At 35.3% G+C, this 14,132-nt stretch overlaps 1 protein-coding gene across 2 annotated transcripts in view; it reads left to right on the forward strand.

Annotated features, from left to right (window-relative positions):
* LOC119522571 (putative bifunctional UDP-N-acetylglucosamine transferase and deubiquitinase ALG13) overlaps positions 1-14,132 on the forward strand; it is a 97,823-nt gene that overhangs the window by 14,941 nt on the left and 68,750 nt on the right. For both annotated transcript variants that reach the window (XM_037820986.1, XM_037820985.1), the window contains 9 exons: positions 803-853; positions 1,604-1,650; positions 3,014-3,086; positions 7,207-7,288; positions 7,476-7,635; positions 10,127-10,202; positions 11,280-11,388; positions 12,561-12,625; positions 13,317-13,417. In XM_037820986.1, the coding sequence (XP_037676914.1) occupies positions 803-853; positions 1,604-1,650; positions 3,014-3,086; positions 7,207-7,288; positions 7,476-7,635; positions 10,127-10,202; positions 11,280-11,388; positions 12,561-12,625; positions 13,317-13,417 (764 nt within the window). The remainder of the gene's footprint in view (positions 1-802; positions 854-1,603; positions 1,651-3,013; positions 3,087-7,206; positions 7,289-7,475; positions 7,636-10,126; positions 10,203-11,279; positions 11,389-12,560; positions 12,626-13,316; positions 13,418-14,132) is intronic.

A 14,132-nucleotide genomic window follows, 5' to 3' on the forward strand; every position in this document is an offset into this window, starting at 1 on the left:
AACTCTAGAAACTGCAAACTAAAACTATAGTGACAAAAAGCAGATTAATGGTTGCTTGGGGAGCAGGTGGGGTTACAGAGGGGCACAAGGAAACTTGGGGGTGACAAATGTGTTCACTTTTGATTGTGGTGATGGTTTCTTTATTGTATGTCAGTTATGTCCCGATAAAGCTGTTTTTAAAAAGTGACTAGGAAATTAAAAATTGGAATTAGAGATAAATCTATTTTGTATTCTCTGAGTTTATTCTTATTTATATCAAGGTATATTTTATATGCAATTTTATTCACCGTTTTAAGTTTACAGGTTTTAGTTTTGGCAGTTTGTATACAGTCATGGGACTGCCACCACAATCAAGATATAGAACATGTCCATCATCCCCCAAAATTCCCTTGTACCTTGGCTTTTTTTTTTTTTTTTTGAAACTAATGAAATTCTCTTTAAAGTTCCTCACTTTAAATCCATAAATGCATATCTCCTGTCAACTTTTAAATCCTTGTAATTATTTGGCTTGCTTGATTGTCTACTTAAATTGGTATTTCAAAAGAAACTCAAAGGCATACCATTTGATGAAATGCACTGGTATGCAGATAAGCCAGGACCAATTCTTAAGATAATCCAGCCTTTCTGCTCTTTTAATTTTTGTATATGTGCAAATCTTCTTGAGGTGCTATGCAAAGTAGTAATTTAATACCATAATGATTGAGTTGAACCAAAAAAAGCCATTGGAGAATAATATTGAAGAATATAATCAGATTTCAGTAATGCTATGTATTTGGTTAAGTCATTTGTTTTATTTTTGAAGTCTGTGGAGGGATCTTTTGAGAAATACCTGGAACGGTTGGGAGATCCCAAGGTAAGATCAAATATGGGGCTTAATCCTTTGAGAGTATTTGGAATAGTAACCTAAGTATTCAATTATGTCAATTTAGCCAGACTCAATATATTTTTTTAGTAGCTAGCTGTTGAATCAGATAGTGTTGAAAAAGTTGAGAGGCTGGCAATTGACCTCTTGTTTTGTGTTGAATATTGAGAATTGTGAGTTAACAGTCTTACCCGTATACTCTTGAAATTGCTGAAGGCATTACAAACATTTCTGCTTGAGAACACTAAGCCTTTTCACTTTAATGGGGGAGGGGTGGTGATGAATGAACGTTACCAAGTAGTCATTTTTAAATACTTTTTATCAAACAATCCCTCTGATTTGTAGTTATCCTTCCTTTTGTGGGAATAAACACATACTTTATTTAGAAGTACTTTCATGTGATAAAATTAATTCCATTGTTCTGGTCTTAAAAACACATTTAGCTAAATACTCTGCTTCCTTTGTATTCTCGGGCTAGTTCCATTTTTATTGTGCCTTTTAAGTATCTCATTAACTTTCCTTATTACTTAATGACTAAGAAGGGCTTTAAGTCTCCTTTTTTACAGAGTAAGTTGATGTTAATCAGTAACAATATTCCAGCCTCCAAAGCAAGTTATGTGTTCTACAGATTCTTCATCTAAGTGCTAAGTAGCTAAAAAACTGTTGAACTTAGAAATAACTCCTACTTTGTAGCTACAGAATGTTTTATTTTTTTAAACTTTATGTACTATTTATGTTTAGGAAAGTGCTGGCCAGCTGGAAATAAGAGCTCTTTCTCTAATTTATAAGTAAGTTGTATCCCCTTTTAAATGTGTTTGTGTGTGTGTATGTGTGTTTGTGTTTATATATAATGTTTCTTTTATATTCTCTTTACAGTTTGAAATTTGAAATTTGATTTATTTTTATCTAGAGTGAAAAGGTCTAAAAAAAAGTCAGTTTGGTGCAGGTTTGGGGTGGAAAACCTTATTACAGATGCCTTATATGTAGCATTTGTGTCTGAATGGAAGAATAAAGGACTGTGAGAATTGCTGGTATTATTCTTGTAGGAAATTAGAATATTTGTCTTTTAGGAGAATTTTTGTCTCTTAAACTTTGTGTCTCTATGGCATGCATTGTCCATGGGAGCAGTATTGCACCCAAGGTTGTGAAAATTGGTTCTTGGGGGACAAAAAAATCTTAGATACTACAATGGTTTGTGGCCCTTCAAAGGGCCATGGTACATTAACAGATATGCAATTATATCTGTGATATTACGATTTCATGGGGGTAATTAGGAAAGTCTGGAAAGTACTTGGAGGAGTGATAGTGGGGGAAAAAGTTGAGAAACACTGCTCTATTGCTCTTAAGTTCTGTTTCAGTCTTTAAAATTGCAAAACTGGCATCTTTTGAAAGCTGTTGAGTTTTGAAAACTATGATTTTGGTTAGAGGCTAGTGGGGATCTCTTGTTCATTTGACTTGCTCAAGTCAGTGTTTTGCAGTCTGCCCATTTCTGACTAAATCCAGGAAGGAGTAGTATAGGAAAGGCATTTTGCAGGTGGCTAATCAGTTGTTGCTTTTAAATCAGGAGTTAACTTTTAAATCAGCCTGTTTCCTTTTTTTGTATAGCCCTCAAGCTAAGAATGATTTTTATATTTTTAAATGGTTAAAAAATTAAAAGAATAATGTTCATGATATGTGAAAATTATGACGCTTAAATTTCAGTGTCCGTATATAGTTTTATTGGAACACAGTTATACTAATTTATTTATGCATTGTTTGTGGCTTCTTTCATTCTACAAAGGCCCAGTTGAATAGTTGTGACAAGAAACCGTAAGGCATGCAATACCTGAAATATTTATTATCTGGCCTTTTAAAGAAAAAAATTACCAATCCATGCTTTAAAGGAAAACTGCCCCCCCCCCAAATTCACATACAGTTGGTAATCTATCTTACCCTGATTCCTCTGAAATTAATATCCATCAAAAATATTAAAACCCATAGAATTTTAGGGATGGTCAGCTGTCTACCTAGAATTAATATTATTTAGCCTCTTAAATATTTTGATTATTTTACATGAATAAGGTAGGCAGTTTAAAAGCACAGATACTGTTCTCTCTATTACATATACTAAATTGTTCTTTTCTTCCCCATCTTTGTTTTTTGCCCATCTAGTCGGGATTTCATTCTTTATCGTTATCCTGGAAAACCTCCAACTTATGTCACTGATAATGGCTACAAAGACAAGGTAATATATGTGAATGTTTACTAAAATGAAAGAAATTGAATGATGCTGGCTTCCCAGGATATTAAGAATTACTCTTTTTATTTTTCATGTACTTCATGAAAAAATACAGTCTAAATGCGAAGCCATTCTTTGTGTAGTAAACTATCTAAACTGATCTGATCTTGTCACTGGTGATAAACAGAAACACTCCAAACCTTAATTGGCTCCTCATTGACTAGGAGATAAACTTCAAACTCTGTGGCTAGGCATTGAGTGCCCCTAATGGTTCCCAAACCTTACCAGCTTCATTGTCTTCCAGCCTTAGTACATCATGCTAACATATAGTACTACTTTCATGCTTTTTGTTCCTCTTTATCTCAAATGTCAATTTCTCTGAAACTTTCCCAACTCTCCTTGAGTTATTTCCTTCTTTTGTGCTCCCTAGAAGCTCCCAAGTAACTTAGTAATTATCACATTATATTTGTGTTTCTCCCATTAGTCTGAAAGTTCTTGAAGGCAGGGACAGTGTTCTACCATTGCCTAGTAAGGTGCTTGAAAAATAATAGTAGGTTATTTTATTGGTTGAGAACACTCAGCAGAAAAAATTGACTCTTCAGTGTTCAGCTTTTCTTGAAAAAAGTATTTTTAAATACTTTTTTAAAAAGCCTTTATCCTGAGTATTTGATTAGTGAATGTGTACTGTACAATATTTGAATTTTACAATTCTCATTTCATACCATGGAGCAAAATTTAGGCAACATTTTACTTAAGGTAAGACAAGACTAGACACTTGGAAAATTTTTAGGATGCTGTGACCATAATCCAGGGAAAAGACCTGAACTTGGCAAGTTGCAGCAAGAATAGAGAAGACTGGGTAGGACCCAAGAGATAACTTAGAAGATAAGTATAAATTGGGCATATTAATTGCTTTACCAGGGCACTACCATCTAGTTTGTTTAGCAAACATGAGCCCCTATAGTGTTCACTGTATTGGGCTTTTTGGGGTACCAAAATGAGTACAACAAAATCCTTGTCCTCCAAAGGCTTAAAGGCTATGAAGAAAGACATATAAATAATTACGGCAAAATGGTACATTTTATAATAGAAGTATGTACAAAGAGCACAGAATAAAATGTCCTTCGCTCTGCTTTAGCAGGCTTATAAAGCTTCATAGCAGTAGTGAAATTTAAGTGGTGTATAAAATATGAGTTCATCAGGTATGAAGGGCATTCTATTCAGAGGAAACACTTTATGTAAAGACATGGAAGCAAAAGTGGTTGATTGGGGGAGGGGATGCTGAAAGGTTAGAATTACATAATGAGGGATATAGTATGCCATGCTTGGCTTTTCATTGTTCAGGATAATCATTTTAAACTTTTTTCCAACATTTTACTAAAAATTTCAAACAGAGAAAAACTAAAAGAATTTTACAGTGAGCACCCTAGATTCTGCTGTTAACAATTTTAGTACACTTGTTTTATCAGTTATCTCTCCATCCGTCTATCCATTCATCAAGCCATCTTACTTTTTGATGTGTTTCACAGTAAATTTCAGACATCAGTGCACTTGCCCCTAAATACTCATTCAAAGCTTTTAGGTGAAGATATGGCATAATCAGAAACAGACTTGTTTGAGGAAGAGGAATGTTAGCTTTTGTATTTTAGCAATTATACACATCACTGCATGAGATGAGATTTGGACATTTAGATCTTTACCTAAGAATCCTTAAACCTATAGTTCAGTTTTTTTTCCCTAACGTTTTATTGTGAAAATTCTCATAAGTGAAAAATTGAAAGATTCATACAGTGAATACTCTATATACCCACCACCTAGTTTTACATTTATACAGCTCCATTTTTAAATGAGTCTTGTACATCTTATAGAAATACTATTGAGCTAATAAAGGGGAAAGCATCACCTGTTGGGAGCCAGAAGAGTACAAAAATGTAAGACCTCTTGAATGTATAATCATAAGAATAGCACATATCTTATCCATGTATGCATACAGAGTTAATACTCAGCAGTGGGTACGTGCATGCCCAAGATAGTGGCATATATAAGTATGTCTGAACTGGGAATCTATAAAGTGAGTATATTTGTTCATACTAAAATTTAATATGGAAAAACCAGGTGGCATCAGTCCACTTTTGTGTGATATTTTGCTTTGCCTAAAACTCAGTTACTGTATCTCAGTTCAAGCTCCTAAAATTTATATTTGAATTGTTTGGGCATTCAAAAATGGCTTCATTAAAAGCAGTGAACACCATTAACAAATCCTATATGGAATCAACTTTAGAGAAAAGGTTCAAAGATGTCAAATGTTGACCTTGACACTTTCCCCCTTCTTCTGTGTTGACTCTGAATTCTACATATTTTCTTCAACTTCTTAAATGTATTCAGTGTCAAAGCAAATTCTCCTGGAAACTAGCCATCTTCACTCTCCACCCATTTGCTCTGTCTAGAAAGAATAGAAATACATACTTATATTAAAAACAAAATAAAACTTAAATCTGGAGATGTAGAGTAAAAAGGAAAGTCCCCATTCATGCTCTTCAATCTCATGCCTTTCCTAAAGGTAACAACTATTAAGTTTGGGTAGGTTATCCTTCTGTGTCATTTTCTTTGCATTTATGTTTTTTTAAAAATATAGATGGGCTCATACTTAACATTCTATTACTTGTTCTTTCCAGATAACTATCCTTATCAGTAATATTGATCTACTTCATTATTTCACTAGTTTATTTCCATTACATACCCATCCCCAACAAACACGCCACCTGAAAGTGTGTATGAGAGAATTATTATATATTGGGATACCACCAGGAACATAAAAGCCATCATGCCTAGTTTTGCCTCTTCCAATCAAGACATCTGTCTTGCCACTTGAATGGAGAAATTGTTCAATATCTCCATTTTCATTCCTGCCTATTTATTAATTAGTTCTCGTTAGCTGGGATCCTTCAAGTACTCCTTAACAACTGCCTCCAGTTATTAATCTTTCTTTGTTCTTGTAAGCCAAACTAAAAAGGATTTCTCTGTTCAAAATCTGTATAAAGTTCTTTTGGGTTAATAACTCCTCTTAAATGCGAATACCCCTTCTGGTAGGTGAAGCCTATTCTTAACTTAAACCTTACTGTAAGTTACTTTAGTTTGACACTTGCTCTTCTTACTTTGAAATGGATTATACTGATGGAGTTGGAATTGTGACTTTGAAAAACGGCTAGGGAAGAATGATAGGCCTGGGATCAGAGAACTTAAGTACTGGGAGAAGTTAGCCCAGGGTAGTGAAGGAAGTTACGAAGAAGAGTGCTTAAAATAATTTTCTGCCAAGGAAGCCTGGTGGCATTATTCTCCCATAAATCACAGGGAATTATCTTTGGTACTTCAGGTTGCTGATACCAGTAATGGCTTCAAACACTAGGGATTATATCCCTTATGCAAGACAAAGGTTTTTGAACAAAAATTCAGTAGGGTTTTGGAGCTGTTATGTAAATGAATCTCATCATGTGGAGCCAGGGAGAGTTTTTTTCTGAAATAATTTGGTTAGTGAGAATGGCCTCTGAATTGAAGAAACTGGGGGTTGAAGAAATCAGTTAAGAAGCTTAACCTCTCATTTTTTAGCCATCTCAATGCCTTAATTCATTGGGAAAGTCTCTTTAGGAGTATTGCTCCTATAGTTTATTTGATATATTGCTATTCAGTACGGTGGATAACCTTTAGAATAAATTGAATGAAGGGCCTTCTCTCTCCTGCTGCCCCCATAGTCCAAGTTTGGGGGATTTGGGTATTTGACCTAATTTCTCCAGTCATTCTCACGAGTCAGGCTTGGTTTCTTGACTGCTACTGTTAGGCTTTCTTTTATATTCACTCATTCAATTTGTAAAAGTTCCTGTCTTTTGCAAATTTTTAAATCAAGACTTGTTTGGCATATTAGGAATCCATTTAATCTTAGCATTTAAAAGTCCCTGTCAAGAAAACTTCTTTATGAGATAATTGTATTGAGATGTAAAAAAATACTTTGTATAAAATAGTAAATCACTTAATTTCTAAGTTTCTGACATCTTACTTTGAAGTGTATCACAGTTGTAAGATGTATAACATTCACTTAATTGTTCTATGTGTGTGTGTTTCTTTTCTTCAGATTCTACTCTGCTATTCAAGTAGTGGTCATTATGATTCCGTGTACTCAAAACAATTTCAGTCAAGTGCAGCTGTTTGTCAGGGTATGTGAAGGCTTTATAAATATTTGGGTGTGTTTTCAAATGGTTTTCTTCCAGTATTTAAATCTAGGGACCCTCCGAATCTCTTGGTACCGACTGAACTTGTACACTGGGTTCTGGCTGTTTTCACACTGTTATAAAAGAAAATCTTATTTTCACAATTGCAGCTTTTACCATTTTTTTCCTTTAGCTGTATTGTATGAAATTCTCTATAAAGATGTGTTTGTTGTGGATGAAGAAGAGTTGAAAACTGCAGTTGAATTGTTTCGAAGTGGCTCCAAGAACAGAAACAATGCTTTGACTGGAAGTGAGGATGCCCATATTGACTACAAGAATTCAACTCAGGATAGGTAATAAAAGAAAAAGGGATGTCAGCTATATGATAATCATCTCATGTTTCTATGTGTCATCATTTGAAAGTGGAAGGGGCCTGGAAGCTTATGATTTACATTACACACACACCGTGTGTATAGATATATAGATACATATTTTTTAGTGGGGCAAGAGAAGTTTTACCCAAAAGTTGTGTTTTTTTTTGTGAAAGGCTCATGCTTTGGAGGGTTATCTTCAAATAAGAATCACTTTCATATTGCTAGAAGAGACCTTAGAACTATCTAATCCAGTGATTTTCAAGCTTTAGTTATGTATGAATTATTAGGGTGCTTGTTACAAAGGCAGATTCCTGGGTCCACTTTCACAAGCTTTGAGGTCAGGATGGGGCTAGGAATCTGCTTCTTTTAACAAGTACACCAAATATTCTGATGTTGATGGACTGTTCGACCACAATTTGAGGGAAAAAAACTGATTGTTAACAGGTTCATAGTGGCCACTTGACACATACATCCAGCTAATAGGGAAGACTTTCTCAGGCCAAGGGGAGTTCTAGGAATCTTTGAGTGTCTGCCTTTGGTATGCAAGAAGAGTGTAGATATGAGCCGGCAAAGAAGCAGCTGTTACTGAACATATCTAGTGGAAAAGTTTGTGTTTGAGATATATAGTGGGTACTGTCTTATTTCATCCTGAATCCTAGTTCTTTCTGGAAATTCAGATGGTCCTGGTGCAACTCAAGTGTTACCTTGTCTTTTTGTTTTATAGTTCTATTTCTTGGATATTTAATGCTTGCAACTTTATTTTTTTGGTAGAAGAGGGTTTGTTTTAAAAACTTATTTGGGGATGCAGGGAATGGCAGCCATACGTCAAGGTATAAGTTGTTTAATTCTTCACTGCCTGTCTTTTTTTTTTTATCTTCATTTTATTGAGATATATTCACATACCACGCAGTCATACAAAACAAATCGTACTTTCGATTGTTCACAGTACCATTACATAGTTGTACATTCATCACAAAAATCAATCCCTGACACCTTCATTAGCACACACACAAAAATAACAAGAATAATAATTAGAGTGAAAAAGAGCAATTGAAGTAAAAAAGAACACTGGGTACCTTTGTCTGTTTGTTTCCTTCCCCTATTTTTCTACTCATCCATCCATAAACTAGACAAAGTGGAGTGTGGTCCTTATGGCTTTCCCAATCCCATTGTCACCCCTCATAAGCTACATTTTTATACAACTGTCTTCGAGATTCATGGGTTCTGGGTTGTAGTTTGATAGTTTCAGGTATCCACCACCAGCTACCCCAATTCTTTAGAACCTAAAAAGGGTTGTCTAAAGTGTGCATAAGAGTGCCCAGCAGAGTGACCTCTCGGCTCCTTTTGGAATCTCTCTGCCACTGAAGCTTATTTCATTTCCTTTCACATCCCCCTTTTGGTCAAGAAGATGTTCTCCGTCCCACGATGCCAGGTCTACATTCCTCCCCGGGAGTCATATTCCACGTTGCCAGGGAGATTCACTCCCCTGGGTGTCTGATCCCACGTAGGGGGGAGGGCAGTGATTTCACCTTTCAAGTTGGCTTAGCCAGAGAGAGAGGGCCACATCTGAGCAACAAAGAGGCATTCGGGAGGAGGCTCTTAGGCACAACCATAGGGAGGCCTAGCCTCTCCTTTCACTGCCTGTCTTAAGGACTTCAGAGTTACAAAAACTATAGTAGTAGGAAGGCAAGGTGAATTAGTTTATATATTGCTGCATAATACTGTCATCACAAACTTAACTGCTTAAACAACAGTTATTTCTCTGCTTTGGGTTATGAATCCAGGCATGGCTTAGCTGGGTCCTCTCGTTAGGGTCTCACAAGGCTGCAATGAGAGTGTTGGCCAGGACTGGGTTCTTATCTGGAGTTTTGACTGGGTAAGGATCCACTTCTCTGCTTGTGTAGTTCTTGGCAGTATTCAGTTGCTTGCAGCTATAGGACTGAGAGCTTGAGTTTTTTTCTGGCTGTTGATTAGAGGCCACACTTAGCTCCTAAAAGCAATATGCAGTTCTTGCCACATGGATTTGTCAGCATGGCCTCTTGCTTGCTTGCTTGCTTGCTTCCTCACAGTCAGCAAGGGAGAGAGAGAGAGACCAGCAAGATGAGTGCTACATTCTTACATAATGTAATCACATACATCCTATCATCTTTTTCATGTTCTATTAGTTAGAAGCAAACTCGGGAAGCGCATCATGCAAGTACGTGAATACCAGGTGGGGAACATAAGGGTCATCTTAAAGAGTCTGTCCCCACAGGAGGTATTAAATATAGGAAGTGATCTGCTAAATATATTGTAGTATATCCCTATATAAAAAGAAAGTATAAATGTAAATATTGGGATGATAAAGTATTTGCCTTATTTTTAGAACTGAGCTACTTTACCACTAGGTGGTGGTATAGTCATTAGACTTAAAAATTTTCTTAACTGCTGCCTTTATCTAAATCTCTTTATTCTAAATCTTTTTGATTAGGGCTGAAGAGTGGGGCGCCTGCTGTCATGTTGAAAATATACCAGAGGGGTACAATCAAGGAACAGAAGAAGCAAAGGTTAGATATTTAGATAATTTTTTAGAGCAAAGAACTTCAAAATTCTTGACTTGCAGCATTATAACTTAAACTAGTTAACATTGGATGGTCTGTTCTCGTCATATAGGGGGAAGTTGGTCATCTTTTTCTTTCTGAAGGTTTTACCTATTTGAAGATGTAAAATGTGTGCTTAATTTTTTCTGAATTCTCATTTAAATGGGATTGTAGATCTTTTGAAGCAAACTCTGAACACTTGAGAAATTTCAGAAGCTCTTGTTTTTGAGTTAATTTTACAAACCCAATAATAAATATTTAGCTTGTAATCAGTCTTGTGATGCTAAGACTTTTAAATTAAGACTGCTTTTTTTTTTCCATTAAAGAATATAATACTTATCCTTATTGTATTCAAAGAAACTGTGTAACAATCCTGGTCTACTAAAGTTGTAGAAACAGGAGAAATTTTTGCCATCTCTGTAGGCCTAAAAGCAAGTAGGCTAATATATTGCCCTTCAGTTTGAAGCTCGCTAAGTAGGGCAAATACTATCATAACAATATCTGTGTAGTAAAATATCCCAAATGCTGACAGTTTTGGTACAGTATTGAATATGGAGAAATTCTGGTGAGGCAGAAGAAAACTGGTACTTCCTTTGGAAATCGTAGCAGAATTTGATCAAAATGAAGTAAACTTTTCAGGTTTTTCAAGGTGAATTTAGGGCACAGAATCACTTGCACCTCCTTGTGCATATTAATGTGACACATGTTGAATAAACCTGGCTGAATTTTTACTCCTGGTGTATTTTCCATTGGTTTTTATAAGATTTTGTCCTGAGTTGTTGGCTGCTCTAGACAGTATTTCTCTTCTGCCCTCTAAGACCTTTAGGATTATTTGCATTTTGCTTCATTAGTCTCCTGATTTTAAAAAACATAGTAAAATTTATTGTGTCATTCATTTCTTGAATAAAATAGGAAAGAGATGTATATATGTGGCTTAAAAAAAAAAACAGGAAAGGAAGAAAAAAACCTTAATTCTTCCTTCTTCAGAGAAGGAAGACTTAGGCTAAGGATGGTGAGTTTGTAGCATGATTATTTTTGTTTTAGTCTCCAGAAAATCCATCAAAGATGCTCTTCCCCTATAAGGTGCTCAAAGCCCTGGATCCAGAAATCTATCGTAATGTAGAATTTGATGTTTGGTTGGACAGCAGAAAAGGTATGAAATAGCAATATGATACTTTTGAATCCTGACAGATCCAGGAGAATAATTTTGCAGATTGTTCCTTACAAGAGACATTTTCAGTGTACTGTTATAAAAGAGCAGCCTGGTACTTTTCATCTTATTCCATTCATGATTTAAATCTGAAGGAGCAAACAAATAGGGTTAAAAGTGGGGAGGGATCTTTTAGAGTCAGTGTTTATCTGTGACTTCAACTTTGCAAAGACTGTGCAGAGATAGCCTTTAGATAACTTTAAGAGTACCAGAAACTTAGTGACTGAGAATAAGCTCATCTTAAAGTGTTAAGACTGTCTTCATTGATAAATGAATAGGTCTGGTGTCAGCAGACTACGTTTTTGTATGGTTTTGTGAGCTAACAGTAGTCTTTACATATTTAAATGGCTGGAAATTTTTTTTAAACAGTATATCACAATACATATGAAAATCATATGAAATTCGAATTTCAATGTCCATAAATAAAGTTTTATTGGAACATAGCCACATTCATTCATTTATGTGTTGTCTGTGGCTGCTTGTGTGCTACAACAGCAGAGTTGGGAAGTTGTGACAGAGTTTGTATGGCTCACAAAGCCTAAAATATTTACTATTTGGCCCTTTACAGAAAAAGTTTGACCACTGAGATGGGTAATTGTTTCTCTTCTCTTATAAAATGACAGATCCATCAAATTAGGCTTTAAAATACCATCTTCAAGGTAGCCTTAATGTTTCACACTCAGCTCTTTGAACCTCAGTGAACCTGAGTATAGTTAGCAATTTAGAGTGAGGTTAAGACCTCTTATAACACAGTAACTTGCTAAAAAATAATACGTTGCTCCAAAGAAGCTGCATAGTGTTACTTTTAGCTGGTATATTATTGATGTTTGATCAACTCTAAGATTATAACTTCACAGTTCCTGCCTATTTGTGTTTTGAAGTACAAAACTATTCTGGCAGGTCTCCTTAGGTTGACCACAGAAGTAACCCATCAAGAAAGAGAGAACGGCCCTTTGGGACATTTTTTTTCTTTCAGATTTTAGCTTATAGTGATAGCATTGTCAAAAGCACTGTGGAAAAGTGAATTCGGAAATTAACTGATATAAAATAGGAAATGAACCAGTTCAGTTGAACTTTAATCTTCCTTTGTTTTGTTTTTTTTTTTTTTAAACTAGAACTTCAAAAATCTGATTACATGGAGTACGCTGGGAGACAGTACTATTTGGGAGACAAGTGTCAGGTTAGTTTCTTCTTTGAAGAATAAGTAATTTATTTCTCCAAGATTGTGGTTTCAGTTATTAATATGAGCTTAGCAATACTTAATTACAAATGCTAGAAAAATGTTTTTTTGATTGTGTTAATTTTTATCGTGTTAACATATATATATAACACAGAATTTCCCATTTAAACCATTTTTTAGGTGTACAACTCATTTTCACAGTGTTGTACTACCATCACCACCATCCATTACCAAAATATCTTTATCACCCCAAACGAAAAATACCTATTAAGCAGTAACTCCCCATTTCCCCCTCCCCCCTAGCTTCTGGTAACCTGTAATCGACTTTTTATCTCTATGAATTTTCTTATTCTGGATATTTCCTATAAATGGAATCATACAATATTTGTCTTTATGAAAACATTATAAAACATTATGAAAACATAATGTTTTCTAAGTTTATCCATGTTGTAGTATGAGTCAGGACTTCATTCCTTTTGTGTTAAATTTTCATTACAAAAGTTGTGTGGCTAGATTTAAGGCTGTTCAGCATGTGATGCCTCCATTGAACCATGTTGGCAGTGTTGCTATCAACTACTTTAAAAAGTAGACCCTGAACTCCATTTTGTAAAAGTGATATTTTTGTTTGGCAGAAGCCAGATCTGCCAGTAGACTTGAGACTAGATGTACCGTTTCTCTTCTCTTCTTTCAGGTTCGTTTGGAATCAGGTGGAAGATATTATAATGCTCATATTCAGGAAGTAGGAACTGAGAACAATTCAGTAACAGTCTTCATTGAAGAATTGGCAGAAAAGTAAGAATATAATATTTTGTTGAATTACTAAAACGTTTGGCTCCTGGTACCTTTTTGTAATATTCAATTGAGAATTACTAGGATGCTAGTTAAGAGTACCTGAGTTTTATCTGATACTGGCCTAAGATGCCTTTTCTTTAATTGTAAAAGCATATGCTGATGTGTCAAATCTCAATTCAGGTATCAATTATGTATAAAAGTTTTCAAATCCTAGGCACTAATCAACTTATTAGAAATATTAAATTAAGTACAGCAGAATTCTGGTACAAAACTGTTCATACTAATTAGAAAGCTGGTTTACTAACTGAACTTCTACCTTACAGGATAAGGCTTTCCTGAGCCTTAAAGGATAAAAGTAGTCTAGTCATTTTCAAAATATAGTATGCACCAGAATTACCTGGAGGGCTTGTTAAAACACAGATTGATGAGCTCTATTACCAGAATTTCTGATTCAGTAAGTCCAGGGTGGGGTCCAAGAATTTGCATTTCTAACAAGTTTCTGATACTGATGTTGCTCGTCCACCTTGAGAACCATTAAACTAGGCTTTGCTGACCTAACAAAAATCTCAGCAGCTTAAAACAAAGTTCATTTCTTGCTCATGTAGCATATCCACAGTAGCATATCCTGGGTCAGCAAAGGGGACCCAGGCTGTCAGAGGTTCTGTCTTGACACATGCTTCCATGATCATAGGTGGGGGAAAAAAATGAGAACATG

The sequence above is a fragment of the Choloepus didactylus genome, chromosome X, assembly GCF_015220235.1.
Source record: "Choloepus didactylus isolate mChoDid1 chromosome X, mChoDid1.pri, whole genome shotgun sequence".
Taxonomy (NCBI): Eukaryota; Metazoa; Chordata; class Mammalia; order Pilosa; family Megalonychidae; genus Choloepus; species Choloepus didactylus.